A 19,714-nucleotide genomic window follows, 5' to 3' on the forward strand; every position below is an offset into this window, starting at 1 on the left:
GGTTTCAGGTCAGGACTTTGACTAGGCCACTCCAAAGTCTTCGTTGTTTTTCTTCAGCCATTCAGAGGTGGATTTGCTGGTGTGTTTTGGATCATTGTCCTGCTGCAGAACCCTAGTTCGCTTCATCTTGAGGTCACCAACAGATGGCCGGACATTGTCCTTCAGGATTTTTTGGTAGACAGCTGGATTCATGGTTCCATTTATCACAGCAAGTCTTCCAGGTCCTGAAGCAGCAAAACAGCCCCAGACCATCACACTACCACCACCATATTTTACTGTTGCTATGATGTTCTTTTTCTGAAATGCTGTGTTTTTTCCCAAAAGTCTTGGGGATCATCAAGATGTTTTCTGGCAAAACTGAGACGAGCCTTTATGTTCTTTTTGCTCAGCAGCGGTTTTCGTCTTGGAACTCTGCCATACAGGCCATTTTTGCCCAGTCTCTTTCTTATGGTGGAGTCATGAACACTGACCTTAACTGAGGCAAGTGAGGCCTGCAGTTCTTTAGATGTTGTTGTGGGGTCTTTTGTGACCTCTTGGATGAGTCGTCGCTGCGCTCTTGGGGTAATTTTGGTCGGCCGGCCACTGCTGGGAAGGTTCACCACTGTTCCATGTTTTTGCCATTCGTGGATAATGGCTCTCACTGTGGTTCGCTGGAGTCCCAAAGCTTTAGAAATGGCTTTATAACCTTTTCCAGACTGACAGATCTCAATTACTTTCTTTCTCAGTTGTTCCTGAATTTCTTTGGATCTCAACATGATGTGTAGCTTTTGAGGATCTTTTGGTCTACTTCACTTTGTCAGGCAGGTCCTATTTAAGTGATTTCTTGATTGCGAACAGGTGTGGCCGTAATCAGACCTGGGTGTGGCTAGAGAAACTGAACTCAGGTGTGATAAACCACAGTTATGTTTTAAACACTTTTTCACACAGGGCCATGTGGGTTTGGATTTTGTTTTCCCTTCATAATAAAACCCTTCACTTAAAAACTGCATGTTGTGTTTACACTTGTTTTATCTTTGATTAATATTTAAATTTGTTTGATGATCTGAAACATTCAAGTGTGACAAACATGCAATAAAATAAAAATCAGGAAGGGGACCAACACTTTTTCACACCACTGTATGTATGTATACACACACACACACACACACATATATATACACACACATATACATATACATACACACATACATGTACATGTGTATACACACACACACACACACAGGAAACTGTGATTTTTGTTTTGTTTTTACCCCTGTAAGATCTCTCGTTGAGTTCACTCTCCTGAGCTCCCTGAACAGGCAGCACTATCTCAAATTTAGGGGGAACTGGGCCGGACCGCAGTGGCACAACTGTAGTGGGATAGCCATGGTTGGCCCCTCCCAGATGGTCCGGTCCACCCACTAGTTCAGTTACTGAAGGGTCCATCAGCACATCTTCCAGCTCCTGCTGTAACTGCTGCTCACTGCCGTTGCCCACGATCTGAACACACACACACAAACAGACACATCAGTACGGTCATTTAATGGCTCATGTAAGTCACTTGCATATATAGACCCAAGATGATGAACAAGCAAAAGACTGGACAGTATCAGACCATAGAGTTAAGTCAGGGAAAATGGCATATTCTAAATTTCACGAATGAAACAAAGCTTTGAGGGACAGACATAGAGTACGTTCTCATTATGTTGTGCTGTCCTTAAGGTTGTAGCCATTTTCACAACACATGCTTTTCAGGAGTTTTTTAATAAATTAATATTTTCAATGTTACGTCATCTGAACGATGGACAACGAAGTTAAAAATGTAATAATGAACATAGCAGTCATCATTTACTCCCGACATCTGAGCCGCTGAAGATGCAGTGGATTATGTTTGTTTTTGAAGGGAATGCCCCCCCAGACCTACCTAAATGCGTTTATGTTCCTGCAAATCATTCGTGATCCAGCTTCACCTTCAGAAGAAGCGAGTATAAGGTTTTTTTTATGAATCTTTGCAAATTGCTTTTCCTAATTTTGTGCTAGATAGCAAGCTAAGGTTTACAGCCTCATGAGAACAGCTCGTAACCCCACGGAAGAGAGGGACTGGGTAAGCAGAGCTCATTAGCATTTAAAGGGACATGCACTGAAACGGGTCGCTGTGAACAGAGCTGTTAAAAGGATATTGTTTTACACTAGCATTGAGAAATTTTAACCAAAGTATGTTATAGACTTTTCATTATGACCCTAAAGAATCATATCAACTAGAGGAAAAGGGGCATCTAATGACCCCTTTAAGGCTGAAATAGACTGCACGACTTTTAAAATCTGAACAGACTTTTAAAACAATAGGCATCATACACTTACCGACTTTGTAAATAGTGACAAAGAAAAACTGGCCATCATGCACTACATGACTGAGGATCACACACTACCAGACTTTCAAGTTGTTCCGATCACAAACTCATGCAGAAACGTGCACCTTGTTGCTAGGAGACACTTAACAAATTATATTTGTCACCCTTTCCTATCAAAATGCTTGCTACGGATGCAAAAACGAACCTGATCCAAATGTTTTTTTTGACGGACAAAATTTAATTTGACACATGACACAACGTGAGGTCGTATTTATTTTTTAACGTGCAAAAATTTCTGACTTTGACTTTCGGCAACTATCATCAACTTCTCCAGACTGCATATCGGTGGAATATCGGGGTAAAAATCTTGTAGCGTATTCCAGGCTTTAAGCGTCATTTCTGATTAATGCTGCTTAATGGTGGCATAAATAAATGTACACAGCATCTGCACCTTTATACAATACTTTGATATTAGGGGGTGAGGTGGGTCAAAGGAGGCATAATTTAGTCTGGCTTTTAATGTGACATTGCATCTTCACATAGAATTTTGAGCAGGCACAGATCAGCCTTAACTTGTCTGTATAAAGGCACCTTATGATGCGTTTTTGAAGGTGCACTACTTGGCCGTTAAATACTTGATGGTCAGCATTGGCCAAAGTTGGGCCGTCGTTGAATGTCTGTCAAGCTCAGTTCTGTGGTATGTTCCACATCACTGACACTTGTCACACCTCTATGACGTTTTAGCAGATTGAGCATGTTGAACCGACGTCGGATAGGACAAGGAGAAAAATGAAAGCGACAAATGCAAGCAAACAACACACAGATGGCTGTCCCAAATTTAAATCCCCATCTTACCTGAGCATTCAATATGATCAGTGTATGTTTCAGTTTTGATTTGATTCCACATCAGGAAGTTTGTAATTCAGCAAATCTGAATTTCTGATTCCTGTTATTCTTGTTATTTGATTGGCTGAATAGACAGAAGGTGTGATCTGTGCTCATTACAGCCATAAAAACAGCGACTGAAAATAAAGATGATCTCTCAACACATAAGAACTGCATACAGCAATGCAATGAAGTTCTGTAGGAGCAGATGATTTGGCAGATGACCTCCACGAAAGAACTCAAAATGTGCATATTTGTCAAATGCATTCTGTTTTGTTTAAAAAAACAAACATAAAAGTGTGACAAAAGAGCTTTGGAATACAAGCTAGAGGTACTAGTATGGACTGTAACCAAAAGCTGGACTAAAATGCCTGGAATGAGGAAAACAGTGGAAGCACCATACACAAAACTGAAGCCTATAAACACTCTACTGAGCAATGCACAATCACAATATCATAGTCCCGCTTATTTCCCACACTCAGCTGTTGTACAGGCCAGTGAAGTTGCCAATCAAACTGATCAGCCAATCAGACACAAGGCACAGAGACACAGTACGACCATAAAGCCACAGAGGAAGAGAGAGAGGAATAGATAGATGGATAAAGACTGACCTTAAAGCTGACCCCTTCCTCAGAAATCACCTGTGTAACAAACAGAGTGTTTAAGATATGCCCACAGAGCTGAGAGAATGGTAATGAATGGGTTAACTGAGAGAGAGTGTTCTCTACTTCATGACCAATGGGCTGTGAAAGACTGACAAACCAGCAGAAACATCTTCACTTTTAACTGCCACAGTAGATGATGAATTGTGCTACATAATGTGACGATGCCCTCTAGTGGCAAAAGCAAGTGTTTATGCCCTTTATGTAAGAGATAATCAACAGCTAGCCGTGCATTAAAGGATTTTAACGCACGACGTGGAGGCAAAGAACCGCCCGGCGCAAAGTGCATTAAAATCTTTTAATGCACGGCGTGCCGTTGATTATCCTACTTATTCCATGGTCAATTGCCAAGTTATAGACAAGTTAAAATTTGTACTGCTCTTTGCAGCGCAATATTTGACCACAAGGTTATTACGACTCGTTAGCGCTATCATTCTGCCAGCTTCAAATCAGACACAGAGAGGAAATAGTGCGGTAAGACCACATTTATTTGAATGAATTATTGCATGCATTTCAATTAATTGTCGATTGAGAGAGATGACAGTTGTGTGTACCTGCTTGCTGCATCTTAGGACCGTCTCTCTCTACAAACAATTCCTTCAAAAACAGCGATTTTATCACCTCGTTGCTGGGGAATATAATGTAGCGATCTAGTATCTATCTTTTATTTTAGCAATAAAAATCGCGGAGAAGCGTTGACAACATGTTTGTGTGTGTATGCAGCACAATCTGCGATCTCCGACCTCTCTCTCTCCGTGTGTGTGTGTGCGAGCAAGTGATGTGTGTTGGTTAGTGTGCATCAATTAAAGCAGCGCATTAATATGGAACGGTGATTAAACTGACCTGGAACTACCTGTGCAGTTAAACGAATTTAATCAACACCTGCCAGCCAATCAGAATCGAGTATTCAGACAGACCATGGAATAATATTATTTACTCACCCTCATGTCATTACAAACCCATATCTATTCTTTCTACCGAAGAACACAAATTTTTTATTTGGAAGGACTTTATTTCTTGGTAAATGTTTGGTAGTTCTTTTTTTGGTAAAAACATGAGAGTGGGTGAAAGGTGAAATTTTGTTTGAACTATTCCTTTAATAAAGAAGGTGATAAGAGACAAGCATAATGTGAAAAACAGAGAACAAAAATTCAAAGTTGCCTGGTCCATAGCCATGATCAAATGCAAATCTGAAGGAGCAGACTTCACAAGCCAACAGAATTAACAAATCCACCAAATCAGAAAGCAAGAGTGATGGTGTAATGAGCATACAAGAATCATGACCACAAGATCTAAACAGAGGCAAGGCTGGAGTGGTGTGGTTGAATTCTGGTCCATGAACAAATGAGATCTGTATGGATGCAACATCTTACTGTGGCCCACCATAATATTAAAACTAATTGTGAACATTTTTACATAAAACTGAAAGTGCATTTGTCAAAAGTGGTACATGGACAAAGAACAAACTGTAGTGCCGATACATCAAATTAGATGTTTGAAGAAAAAAAAAAAAATTCAAAGGTGATACAAACTGGACAGAAATCTCGACAGCATTCATATGGTGTGGCGTCATGTGAGAAATGGACAAGTCAGGGCACAGGCTAAGCAGAAGAACAAAACATGGAATGAGAGTGTGCAGTCTGTCTGTCCTCATGACAGTGACTGAATGGATGTGAACATTTAAAATCTTATTAGCACTTTTTAACAAACGAGCTAGGTGGTGCAAACTGTACTTGCTAATTAAATTAATGGGGTGATTTTTCAATCAGGGGAATGTTCCATCCCCTAGGATGATAAAAAAAATTTATATTTAAATTACTATTTTCTCATTTTTAAGTTTGTTGAAATTTTTCCAATAATTTCTCTATTTTAAGCCTGTTCACCATCTAGTCTTTTAATTTCTCGTCTATTATAAATGTATAAAGTGTGCTGTCAAAATCTGTTGCATTTTTCCAAAGAACTTAAAAAAAAGGTGAAAACTTTCACAAAGAATTGTTGTCTGCAATACTGCTGTCATAAACAACACACCAAGCATTTTAGAGAAAAATTTAGTTTTTCCAAAAACATTATATTTAGTTATGATTCTGAGCTTTAAAAACCTACATCATGATCTGAGAACAACTTTATCAGGAGTTATTTAACATATTTAGTTAGTATGAGAATTTTAATTCAAAGGGAACTTATTATTTTATGAATAAATAAAATGGAAGTAAATTTACTGCTTACTATCCTGCTGTGTTAGCAAATCTAAGGTGTATCTTCTCTCATTATATTACAATCTAGGGCTACACAAAATCGAATTATGATTTTTCTAATAAAAATATGGTTAACGCGATTTTAAAAAAAAAACAGGTTTGTAGGGCTACACGATTTGACCAAAATTTTGTGATAATAATAATAAAATATATAAAAATTGCTAAATAAAAAAAAACAATTATTGTATTCAACAAAGTTAAATCAGTTAATTTAATAATTAAATTTTACATTGCAATTGCAAAATTACAATATTAATATTTATTGCTTTATTTATTCATTTTCAAATGTTAAACCATCAAATGTTTCTTTTGACAGAGGGATCCCTTAAATTTTATCTTTTGTTCATAAGTGCTTCTCGTAACAAGTTTGTTTGTTTATTTGCGTTTAACACCATGCCAGCTTCAGTGGCTATTTTCAGGGCGAGAAAAATTAATGGCTAAATTATATCGGGTTTTTACAATTTATTTTCACAGAAGACGTTTGGCAAAGGTTGCGTTCCCAAATGCACTTTAAAAGCAATACAAACTTTTGCTTTAATTTCGCTTAAACGTGCAGCCCTACCTACTAAAGTTAAAAGCTGATCATTACAAAAAATCATTACAAAAAAACTGATTATTTCAAAACGTGATAAGCACGTCAAATGTATATTAAACTATTTTGAAGACATTTGGTTTTTCAAAATTCCAAGTAATTAAATGAGCCCTTAATTGAAGAATCCCACATCTATAGTTCACTGAGTAGAATTTCTCCCTATACGTTTTCTATCTACTCTTACCTTCAGTCCTGTCTTTTCATCATCGCTACCATTATTAGTGGAGGGGGTCTCGTCCCCCAGGCGGGACACCAGCACAAAGTCCTCACTGTTGAGGGTGGACACAGAGTCGGAGGACACGCTAATTTTCCCCACCGAGGCCTTGTCATCCATGACTGCTAAATCAAGCCAGATGCGCTCATGAATGGCAGTTTAATGAGCAAAATTACCTGGAAAACAAAGAAATGAAAAAACAATGAGGAAAGGAAAAAAAAAACATGAGAAGAGCTTGCACGCCCATGCTTATTTTGAATGCATCCTTTGTGAACTGCAAATGCAGTTTGTGGTTCTTTATGCAGCAAGTTTCAATCAACTGTTCTACAAGTGGCAGCATTTAAATGCACAGCTATTTATGGGTACATGGTGTCTGCAGAGCAAAATAAAATTCAAAGCTTTGACAGAAGTGCTGACGTGTGTGTGTGTGTGTGTGTATATATGTATCTGTATAGTTGAAGTCAAAACTTTACATACACTTTTCAGAATCTGCAAAATGTTAATTATTTTACAAAATGCACGCTATTGTTTATTTAGTACTGACCTGGATAAGATATTTCACATAAAAGATGTTTACACATAGTCCACAAGAGAAAATTATTCTTAATACTGTGTTGTTACCTGAACGATCCAAAGCTGTGTTTTTTTTTGTTTAGTGATAGTTGTTCATGTGTCCCTTGTTTGTCCTGAACAGTTAAACTGCCTGCTGTTCTTCAGAAAAAGCCTTCAGGTCCCACAATTTCTTTGGTTTTCCAACCTTTTTGTGTATTTGAACCCTTTCCAACAATGACTGTATGATTTTGAAATCCATCTTTTCACACTGAGGACAACTGAGGGACTCATATGCAACTAGTACAGAAGGTTCAAACTCTCACTGATGCTCCAGAAGGAAAAGCCATGCATTAAGAACCAGAATGAAGAGGAGTACATTTTTCTTGTTTTGCCCAAATATCATATTTTTTCATTTAGTACTGCCCTTCAGAATCTACAGTAGATACTTGCATGTTTTCCAGAAGACAAATTAAGCTAAATTTACTTTGATTTTCAAATTCAAAAAATTTTCACGCCCCAGCTCTTAAGGCAGTTCCAGTGCTGGTTCGGAGCCAGAGCCTAGTTTCAAACCGGTTCTTTGTTTTTCGACATCCAAAGCACCAGCTCCGAACCAGTAAAAGCGGTTCGTAAGTAGCACCACAACGTTGCTGGGCTAGAAGGAAGAACCGCTTGCGTCAGGGGCTGGGGGCGGGGTTACCGTGACCAACAAGACGAACAGAAACTTGGACCGCCATATTTGAAATAGCAGCTAAACGCTAACACGTTTGATTCGCCTTGTTTCGATGCCGATGTAGGTTCGCAAAGCCATGAACATCAATAGCAACGCCACATCCCCCATTGCTGATAGTTTGGTTAGGCTTGTCCGGGATGGATCGGCGCTGCGCGGACCGGTCGGTGCGAGGCATATCGGGGTGCTGCGGGAGCGACTGGAAAGCAGACGGCTCTTTATGCTTTTGGATCGCTCTCGCGGTGTGTTAGTGTGTTGTGTGCCGATCGATCGATCGATCTGCGTGACGCTGATGCTTTGTACAGATGCCTGTTGTGCCGCGCTAGTGATCCGAAACATGAAACGTATTCAGTGACGTAAGACCTGGCTCTGTATTGGCTTTTTCGCTTGTGGAAAAGCAACCGGTTCTTAAAACACTCGCCAGTCGAACCAACTAAGAACCGGCAATAGCACTGGCTCTGAACTAGCACCTGGAACTGCTTTGGTGGAAAAGGGGTACATATAAACTTTTGAATGGGGTCATTGTTCTCTTATGGACTATATGTAAACATCTTTTATGTGAAAATATCTTATTCAGGTCAGTACTAAACAATAATATGCATTTTGTATGATCCCTCTTTTTTCTAATAATTAACATTTAGCAGATTCTGAAAGGTGTATGTAAAATTTTGACTTCAACTGTGTGTGTGTGTGTGTGTGTGTGTGTGTGTGTGTGTGTGTGTGTGTGTGTGTATATATATATATATATATATATATATATATATATATATACACATACACACACACATATACACACACACATACACTCACTGGCCACTTTATTAGGTACACCTTGCTAGTACCGGAATGGACCCCTTTTTTCCTTCAGAACTGCCTTAATTCTTCGTGGCATAGATTCAACAAGGTGTTGGAAATATTCCTCAGAGATTTTGGCCCATATTGACATGATAGCATCACACAGTTGCTCCAGATTTGTCGGCTGCACATCCATGATGTGAATCTCCTGTTCCACCACATCCCAAAGATGCTCTATTGGGTTGAGATCTGGTGACTGTGGGGGCCATTTTAGTACAGTGAACTCATTGTCATGTTCAAGAAACCAATTTGAAATGATTCGAGCTTTGTGACATGGTGCATTATCCTGCTGGAAGTAGCCATCAGAGGATGGGTACATGGTGGTCATAAAGGGATGGACATGGTCAGAAACAATGCTCAGGTAGGCCGTGGCATTTAAACGATGCCCAATTGGCACTAAGGGGCCTATAGTGTGCCAAGAAAACATCCCCCACACCATTACACCACCACCACCAGCCTGCACAGTGGTAACAAGGTATGATGGATCCATGTTCTCATTCTGTTTACGCCAAATTCTGACTCTACCATCTGAATGTCTCAACAGAAATCGAGACTCATCAGACCAGGCAACATTTTTCCAGTCTTCAACCGTCCAATTTTGGTGAGCTCGTGCAAATTGTAGCCTCTTTTTCCTATTTGTAGTGGAGATGAGTGGTACTCATAACAAATACTCGGTGGGGTCTTCTGCTGTTGTAGCCCATCCGCCTCAAGGTTGTGCGTGTTGTGGCTTCACAAATGCTTTGCTGCATACCTCGGTTGTAACGAGTGGTTATTTCAGTCAAAGTTGCTCTTCTATCAGCTTGAATCAGTCGGCCCATTCTCCTCTGACCTCTAGCATCAACAAGGCATTTTCGCCCACAGGACTGCCGCATACTGGATGTTTTTCCCTTTTCACACCATTCTTTATAAACCCTAGAAATGGTTGTGCGTGAAAATCCCAGTAACTGAGCAGATTGTAAAATACTCAGACCAGCCCGTCTGGCACCAACAACCATGCCACGCTCAAAATTGCTTAAATCACCTTTCTTTCCCGTTCTGACATTCAGTTTGGAGTTCAGGAGATTGTCTTGACCAGGACCACACCCCTAAATGCATTGAAGCAACTGCCATGTGATTGGTTGATTAGATAATTGCATTAATGAGACATTGAACAGGTGTTCCTTATAATCCTTTAGGTGAGTGTATACTACTGATAGCAGCTGATATGGACAGTTAATTCATCTCACGCATGCACAGAACGCACGTGTTAGTTTGCCGTCGGCTGTAGTATGTTTGTTGTGTTCGAGCGCAGCTTTTTGAGCCACTAGTTCTATGAAGTCGCATGGTGCGTCCAGGCCTTCAGCGACGTTAAAGCCATGCGATTTGCTATTGTTAGTCTGAAGTACATGAACCATCAATATTACTGATCTGTTTTCCCAAAAAAACGTAAAAATGATAAATGTGCATATCTGCTAAAAGCTTTTTTAGTCAATACAGTACAATACTAAAACGGAGTGTCTATTTACACTAAGCGCAAATAGCCCGTCTTGTTGGCAAAGGCTATTTACACTAACCCCACCCACTAATGTGTGATTGGGTTAGTCAACACTAAAGAAAGACGTTCAGTTAGCATCAGTTTCAGTGGCGTAGATGGTAACGCGCATACTTTTTGACGCGTTCGAGCCCGCCTTTTACCAAACATTTTCTCCATTTTCAAATCTCATATTGCATCAGAAAGGCATTTATTTTCAATAAAAATGAAGGAAATAATCAAAAAGTTGAAAATAAATGTATTGGGTAGGGTTGGGGTAGGTGTATGGAGGGCTTTATTGTCCCAATAAGGTGGCATCCATTTAATAATTTGAATCAAAACTACAATTTACACCAAATACATTATTATTGCGTACTATTTTATAATGCATTACAATACTGAGGTGCAGATAATTGCCACTATTTGCAATAAGTAGTATAACTAGCAGAAAATCTTGCTATTTTAACAGTGTAAATATCATATCATTAAAAAATACTGCTATTTTCACTTAGTGCAAGTAGCTGCCATACTAAAAATAGGCTTCATTTTCTTTTCTTTTTTCTTATAGATTGAGGTCTGAAATATGACATGGTACATTAATATCCAAATGCCTAACTATTCTAGTTCTGTATCATTCTGTGGTGCATTTATGCAATGATAATTTAAGATGGAAATGGGCCTGGCTCTGTTCTACAGCAGCCAAAACACGCAAAAATCCATTTTATCTCCACAGCAACAGTCAAATGACAAACAAAGTTGGTGCTGCTGTGGATTGTAAACTTAGCAGCCCGCGCTGTACTGCCAAGTGCTGTTTACATTACCATGCACATGACCGGGTATAACAACACTGTTCAGATTGACCTTATCCTTATGCAAACTTATTATTTTTATTCCATTGAAAGAGAAGCAAACTTAATTCTATTGCAACAGAAAAGAAAGCTGAAGAACGAATGGTAGTTGTGTTTATGAGAGCTGTACCTGCGTGTATCTGGACAGGCTGAGAGGGTTGGCAGAGGCTCAGCGCTGAACTATATTTGGAAATAATGGAACTGTACAGGTCCAGACATGAAAACACTAACAAAAGCAGCTGCGCCATTTCACACTGATTCTTCTGCAGATCCCTAGAGGAAGTGTCGAAGAATGACCAGAACCTGTGTGTGATTTACACAAACACACACAATGTGCTCCAATGTGTCACAATCCCAGAAGTCCTGTACAAAGAGGATGTTGATACAATGAACTCAAGTCACAACAGTAAGTTATAGACCTGTGACAAATGTTGTAAGATCTGCAGACAAGAGTGAGTTTCAATGGGCCCGTCTCAGGGAATTTACAGTTAGCTATATTTCAGCAGACCAATTTGTTTCAGAACCAATCTAATGCTCCTCAAAAAACAACGCTCTTCCATCTACTATTATTGATATTCGACCAGCTATATTGTTCCATTAAGTAAAGCCACATTTAAAGTGAAAATGTAATTTATGTTCATGACTGACTTTGGGTTTATACACTACCCTTCAAAAGTTTGGGTGATTTTTTATAGAAGTCTCTTTTGCTCACCACGGCTACATTTATTTGATCAAAAATACAGTAATATCAGTAATACTGTAAAATGTTATCTGTATTTTGAACTACTGTTTTCTGTTTGATTGCATTGTAAAATTGCAATTGCAAAGCTGAATTTTCAGCATCATTACTCCAGTCTTCAGTGTCACATGATCCTTCAGAAATCTGATGTTTATTCTAATGATTTTATTCTCAAGCATTTCCTATTATCAATGCTGTAAACAGTTTTACTGCTTTTTTGGAACTTTTGTGATTCTTTGATGAACAAAGTTCAAAATAACTTTTTTTAAACTTTTAATATTATAAATGTATTTACAGTCACAATTTAATGCATTCTTGTTAAATACAAGTATTTATTTCAAAGAAGTTGTGTCTATTAGGGGCTAATTACGACTTAATAAGGTTTAAAGAAACAAAACCTCCTTATTGTGAACAGAAAACATACTATTGTTCATTGCTAATTCATGTTTGTTTAGAAACCATTAATTTGAACTTGCAATATTAACAAAGTTTATGCAAACTAAAACAGAATTAACCCTAGAGTAATAAAAGCTGTAAAGGTTGTTGCAGTAACTTTGTGAAGTTTGGTAAATCAAAGTGGGTTACTAATACAATCTCTGCTTTTTACTGATTTAAGAAGCATAACAATTGTTTACTGGTTAATGTGGTTAAGCTTTTCAAAAGAATACTGGTTTATACTGCTAATGGATGATACAATCTATTGTTAAAGATGGTTGTGGAGAAATAAAAATGGCATCCGTTCTGCTGAGCCAAGCAGGGAACTTTTTGGACACACCTGTTTTGGCAGTTTACTATGTAGGAAACTACAGAGATCCACCCATTTGACTTCAATCAAAGTCAAAGAAAGCCGCCAGGCTGTCACCACACAATGCCAGGCAAATATTTGCATTTTGTAATTCTTGCCCAGTCTGGATAAATTAAACTACCTCAAACAAACCATGTGCTCAGCTTCGACTCGCTCAAACTGCAGAATACTGCAAAACAGTTTGACTGATTCAACATGCATTTGCATATCACAGATGTTTGTTTCTGCTGTTTTATTATTGGCTCTCTTGATTACTAGTCACTACCAACTTCTGCAAACAGAAATGAAACTGCTGGTGGGAATCACAGACGACAACAATCTAGACAACGTTTTAGGCAAGCTACTGATGGGTCAACAACACACTCATTATATGGAAAAGAGCAGCTTGGTCATTCTGCTAAATAACTTCTTTTGTAGTGGGTAAATGATGACAGTGTTTTTATTTTTGGGTGAACTATCCCTTTACACAAACGGTAGCAGGAGAGACACGTGTTGCTTCACAGGTCAGTGGGTTCAGGCTGCTGGGATACTGTGAGAGGGGATGTTAAATGGCAGGTTGTTCCTTTGTTGCTGAGCTTTGGTTTTCCTGACTGGGCATATTGTGCTCTGTCCTAATGGAGACCAGGCTCAGAGCTACACCCTGGAGAGCAATGACCAGAAACCAGCGGTACACAGGCCTCACAGAACTCGGACAATGAGCCGTGTGTATTGTGCTACTGGTTTAAGATAGAGGAGTGGCTCCTCACACAGACTAATGGTCAGACGACTGACTTCATAGCCTTGTTCACAGATATCCGCATGGATTCGTGTGGAATAGACACACAAGATGCTCCCTCACACTAACACTCTGTTCTTGCACTGTTATAATGGATGCCTTGTCTGCATTTTTCTTCTCTCTCTCTCTGCCTCAGGACGCAACGGCCAAATGAGGAGTGAAACACAAGATGATGTTTTAGGCTCTCTTGGGGCAAAACGAAAAGGAAAAAGATAAGAGGAGGAGAGAGAAGAGAGAGACAGAGAAACTAAGGCAGAGAGAGAGAGACAGGCAGACTGAGGAATAGAGTAAGGGTGCTTTCACATCTGTAGTTCGGTTCATTTGGTCCGAACCAAAGGCAAAAAATTATACATTGCAGCTATTTTAAGCCGTTTTGGTTCATTTTCACACCACACTGTTTGCTCTGGTCCGAACCAGCTGAAACATACCAAAATGCAGTCACGTGACAACATCCGCTTCACTTGTTGGCTAGATGTGTCTTTGAACGCATTCCCTAAACTACTTTTCGATTGGTCAGAAAGAGCGTGCGGGAAAATTCCAACAGTGCTCCCGGAAGTAAACAAAGACAGGAGTAAAATGCAGCAGACAGCACACTGCTATTACATTATTATTACAAATTTCTATGAGGCTCCGCACCTCCTCACAACCCCAAGTTTGTCCGTGACCTGCCATGCTAAACTGCAAACTGTCAACAAACACTTCCTCATCCCATAATGCACAGCGCAGCTGACTACGGCAGCTGGTTTAGTCCAAAAATGCACAGTTATTTTTGCAGTTGGGTCTGTTTGAGGTCGGATCGCGTTCTCACCACAAACGAACCGCTCCAGGGTTCGTTTGAAAGCGTGCCGAGACCACCTCTTCAAGGAGGTCTCGGTACGCTTGTTTGGTCCGCTTTTGGTGCGCACCCGAGTGAGATTGCTGCATTCTCACCTGCCCAAACGAACTGCACCAAGAGGGAAAACGAACTCTAGTGCGATTCAACCGAACTAAATGAGACAGGTGTAAAGCACCCTAAGAAGGCAGAATGAAGTAGAGAGAAAGAAAGGCAGCCTGAAGCAGAGAGAGACAGGCAAACTAAGGCAACTAAACAGAGACAGACAGGTAGTCTGAGGTGGAGACAGGTGGACTGAGACACTGAGAGAGAGACAAGCAGATTAAGGCAATGAGAGAAAGACCATCCCCATCAGAATCTGGACAAAGATTTTCGATAGTGTCATACTGCATATTGTCCTCTATGGAAGCGAGATCTGGGGCCCAACGAGTAAACAGCCATAAAGATTGGCACAAACACCCTTTAGAAGCTCTGCATGTAGAGTTCTGCAGAAGCATCCTTCATGTCCACAGAAACACACCTAATAACGCCTGCAGAGCGGAGTTAGGCCGTCTCCCCCCAAATCTAATCATTAAAAAAATAATTTTAAAGTTCTGGATCCACTTAAACTCTAGTTCTGACGATTCTCTTCATTCTCTTCATTTATGGCGTCAGATCTGACAAACAAAGCACTCAATATCACCAACCCTGAAAAACCTGGAAGAATCAAAGAACTTATGAATGAAGAGAAGGAGACATACATACAGCATTGGAAAGAACAAACCAAAGGACAAAGTCATCTCCAATGTTATCTGAAACTCAACAGAGAGTACAGTCTGGCTGACTATCTGGTCTCAGTCAGAAATATAACTCACAGACTGAGTGACCACCAGCTGGCCATAGCACCATGAACTACAAAACACCAATCCATTTCCCCTATGAAGGGAGAAAAATAGGAGATGAGCAGATAAGACAGAAAGAGAAGCTGATGGAACTGTAGATTCAGTTCTCTGAATTTGAGTTTACATTTCGTAATTCTGAATTCAAACTCTCACAATTCTGAGTTTACATCTTGCAATTCAGCTTTTTTTGCACAGAATAAAACAAATAAAAAAAATTACGACTAATATTTTCCTTTTTTATCCTGTGGTGGAAACAAGCTTCCATAGAACATTGAATAAGCAAAAGCAAAAGCAAAAAAAAAAACAAAGACGGGTGTGTAGTGGCAGTTCAAATGTCCGAATGAAGCATGTGGCCTCTGTCAGTGATATGGAGTCAGGGTGCAGTTGCACATGGGCCAGCTGTCTCACATACCCCGGAGATGAGAAGCATCTGTCATTGTGCCGTTAAACACATGGTCATCCACTGGGCCTTTCTGCCTGCCCTCTGCTCACACATCACTCAACTCACGTGATCCCATGTGTTTTGGGAAACGATTCAACATGATGTCCAATATGTGCATATGAAACCAGTGGTGCTGCATGTCAGTTATTTTTCCCAGATGAAGACCCTTGAGCGATTTCGCCATCGCTGCCTTGGCAACATAACATCCACTGAGGAGCATGTTTATTATTGAGGAACACAAGCGCACTGGGAATTATAATACTTGTACTATGTATTTATAATACTTAGTCTACTATTAGGTTTTTCAACCAATGAAAGACTTTATATAAAACTGTTCATATATATAGACATACACAGACACTACGGGTCAAAAGTTTGGGATCATGACAATGTTTTTCTATGTTTTTGAAAAAGTCTCTTATGCTCACCAAGGCTGCATTTGTTTTATCAAAAATATAGAATTATTGCAAAATATTGTTACATCAATATTAAAAATGTAATTTAAAAGCTGAATTTTCAGCAGTGATACATTTATTTAGGACTCTTTGATGACCATTTACTTGAAATACAAATCTTTTGTATTATAAATGTTTTTATCATCACTTTTGATCAAATTAACATGTCCTTGCATGCAACGTAGCACGGTTTTCACAATAATATTAAAGCAAAAAAACCTGTTTTGATAAAAAAAAAAATATGAATGGAGAAATTATGACATTTCTGAAAATGTAGCTTTGTATCACAGGAATAAATTACATTTTACAATATCATAAAATAAAAACATTTATTTGATATTGTAGTAATATTTTACAATATTACTGTTTTTACCAACTTTTTATGAAATATATCTTGTACTTATTTCAAAAAACATGATGTTTGTGTGACAGACTTGTGGTTTACTATTTATATAACTATATATTTACCAGAAATTTATAAATAATAACATAACTAGAATTAATAATAATAAAAAATCAACAAAAATAAATATATCTTCTGCAGTAGTACAGCTTCGGTCTATGTCAAACTGCTTTCAGGCTAGGTTTTTGTTGCATTGCTCACTTTAAAATGATTGGCTGAGCAATTATTGAAACAATAGATTTAATAAATACGTTACTTCACCTATCAGGAAAAAAAAAAAAGCTACCAGTCTGGGTTAAATCTTAAGGTTTGGCTGTTTGTACCAGACACACAGTTCCTCCAAAGACAACTGTTATGCAATCTGGAATCATGTTAGCAACATTACTGTGCGTTTATGAGAGCTGAACTCACTGCTGGCAGTAAGTTATGGGTATATCCGCCTCTGGGTGGAGGAATAAGGTGGTGCTACAATTAGCGATCTTATTGTTTTCAATCAATGAATCGTTTTTTTTTTCTGATTAACTCTTGGGGAGTTGTAAAATGCGCTTATTTTCAAAAAAAGTGGAGTGTTCCTTTAAAAGACTAGCTATTCCACGAGCCAATAGCATTCGACCGCAGGTTATGATGACTGAGCATTTTATTTGTTGACTTACTAAATGAACACCTCCCCTTCACTAAACAGGTCCTTTTGAGTCTGAAAGAGCACTGTACAAATGTGGATGATCAGAGAAACAATAACATACTTTGATGTCATAATAAAGGAAAAATATGACAATTATCTCGGTCATGAATGAAGGAATCACTTGAATGATTCAATGACTTGCTTAATACACATTGAAAGGCAGTCACTTGTCGCCACCTATTGGCGTAACAACGTAAACAGCAGAAAGAGTCACTGAAAAACAGTCAAAGATGGATTTAACGTTAAATGATTCGGTTCAGAATCACTAGCTAGTACAATCAAACACATGACCATCAAAACACATCCAACTAGATTCAGAATAATTACACATGCGATAAAACAGTAATGCAGCTATGTCTATTGCAGATGATGCGTTTCTACTGTGAGAGGCGAGCAAATCCTCTAATTCTATCTTATATATGCTTAGACAGTAACACACAAACAACGCCTTTGCTTTTTGTTTAAAACAGAATCTGTCACAAAGATGTGGATGTGCGCTGTGCAGATCTTTGCAGGTTTTGTGTCATGCAGAGATCAGCACACGGCCTTTAACGAGCTAACACACTGTAGCATGCTAGCCTCAAATCCAAATCTGCATATATTATGTTATATCTTCCTCCTAAAACGACTAAACTACTGAAAAACGAAACGGACGTGTAGAATAAATAAAAACACGGAGGTGTGCATCGTTGCCACTCATCCTACCTGTTTCCACAAAAGCGTTTCATTCCAGAGAGGCTTGACATAACAGCGATGAACATTAGCCAGCAACGGTGCTGCTGTAAACACAAACCAAACCCCGCTCGCACTGCGCATGCGCCGCAGCACTCTTCGGCATTCTTCGGCATTCTTCGGAATGGAATCGAATACTAGCGTACTGCATTCTGCGCAGTATGTACTACATTCTGCATACTGATAGAGAATGTTTACAAAGTTGTGGAAGAAAAACCTTTCAAACAGTAGTATGCTACACTGTTGTCATGTTAAATTATGTCGCATGTTTACCTGAAAAGAGCAGATCTGTTTATATTTTAGAAAATAAACACAATTTCACATTTTTTATCTATTTGGCATCACATTTTGAAACATTTGGCAGTCCAAAAAATCAGAGATGATAGTAAATGTAAGTTGAGCATGTTGTATGCATGTAGAAAACTAGAATTTTAGTATACAGAACATTCCAAAGAAGAACGGTTGTATACTACAATAGACCTTAGTCAGGGTAGAGCCATATTTTTGACAGGAATAAAAATAAGGCTGTGAGTGATAGAAGTACAGTGTGTTCAATAGATTTTAATGTTGTTTAACAACCGATTGTTCAGCTGATGAAACATCTTTCTTAAAAAAAAATGTGAAAATGATGTGAAGTTCTTCATACACTGCATGCCATTCTAACGACTGCAAGTTTTGTTCCTCACAGCCTAGTTTTCATCTGTGTTAAATTCATTATGGTGCCTAAACTGGCTAAGGCCTTTTTTTTTTTTGGGTATTTCATGCATACAGAAAATTTCCACATACTTTGTATAGAATACATGGGTAATGCAAATATAGGAACATGAAGCAGTATGCGGTTTGGACAACTTCCTCTGACAGATAGCATGTTTTAACTGTAAACTAATATTAAAATATATGATTATAATCTTTTGCTTTACAAAAAATTCCGAGGCTTGTGTGTTGTCAAAAATAAAAGTACATATATATTACTAAAATAAAGAAAATTGTCTGAGAAAAAATAGTAACATGATATAAATAAATATGTAAAATCTATAATATAACCCCTCCCTTTTGTGATGTTACAACATTGCCTTGGATCAATTTTACATCCTCTTTAAGATAAATTTCTCTTTCCACTTGTTTGGTTTCACAACTTGGGAAACTTTTCATTTTACTTTCACAATCAACAGGGTTTTTCATTACTATTGGCCTTACGCTGTAAATGTTTTTAAATTGTAAATAAGATAAATATTGCTATATATATATCGTTTCACTCTTTCTACTTCAAAATTTCACGTTTAATTCAACGTTAATTTATTTGTGATAAAGTATTTGTGAAATGTACCAGCAATTTCTGAGTGAAAATTGTTTTAAAAAATTAAAAAGCATCGTGACACGTTCTCATTTTCACACCACACACATTTTTGTGAGCTGGATTTTAATCTGTAAATGATTTCAGGTTCTTCGGTTTGTCCAGGTGAGGATATCGCAGTCAAGTACCACCGTACACCAGAAGATGTCATGCTTATTCATAAAACTGCATCCTGGGGGGTATA

General features: G+C 38.6%; 1 protein-coding gene across 3 annotated transcripts in view; it reads right to left on the reverse strand.

Moving 5' to 3' along the window:
- LOC306864449 (rab GTPase-activating protein 1-like) overlaps positions 1-18,254 on the reverse strand; it is an 88,409-nt gene extending 70,155 nt beyond the window's left edge. The window contains exons 1-4 of one of the 3 annotated variants that reach the window (XM_079408466.1): positions 18,150-18,254; positions 6,909-7,114; positions 3,827-3,856; positions 1,251-1,479 (exon numbers count right to left, since the gene is read on the reverse strand). In XM_079408466.1, coding sequence (XP_079264592.1) covers positions 1,251-1,479; positions 3,827-3,856; positions 6,909-7,058 — 409 coding nt within the window. In that variant the 5' untranslated portion in view covers positions 7,059-7,114; positions 18,150-18,254. The remainder of the gene's footprint in view (positions 1-1,250; positions 1,480-3,826; positions 3,857-6,908; positions 7,115-18,149) is intronic. The other 2 variants (XM_079408467.1, XM_079408468.1) reach the window with 2 other exon arrangements.
- Positions 18,255-19,714: the final 1,460 nt, after the last annotated feature.

This window comes from Barbus barbus (genome assembly GCF_936440315.1).
Source record: "Barbus barbus genome assembly, chromosome: 45".
NCBI lineage: Eukaryota > Metazoa > Chordata > Actinopteri > Cypriniformes > Cyprinidae > Barbus > Barbus barbus.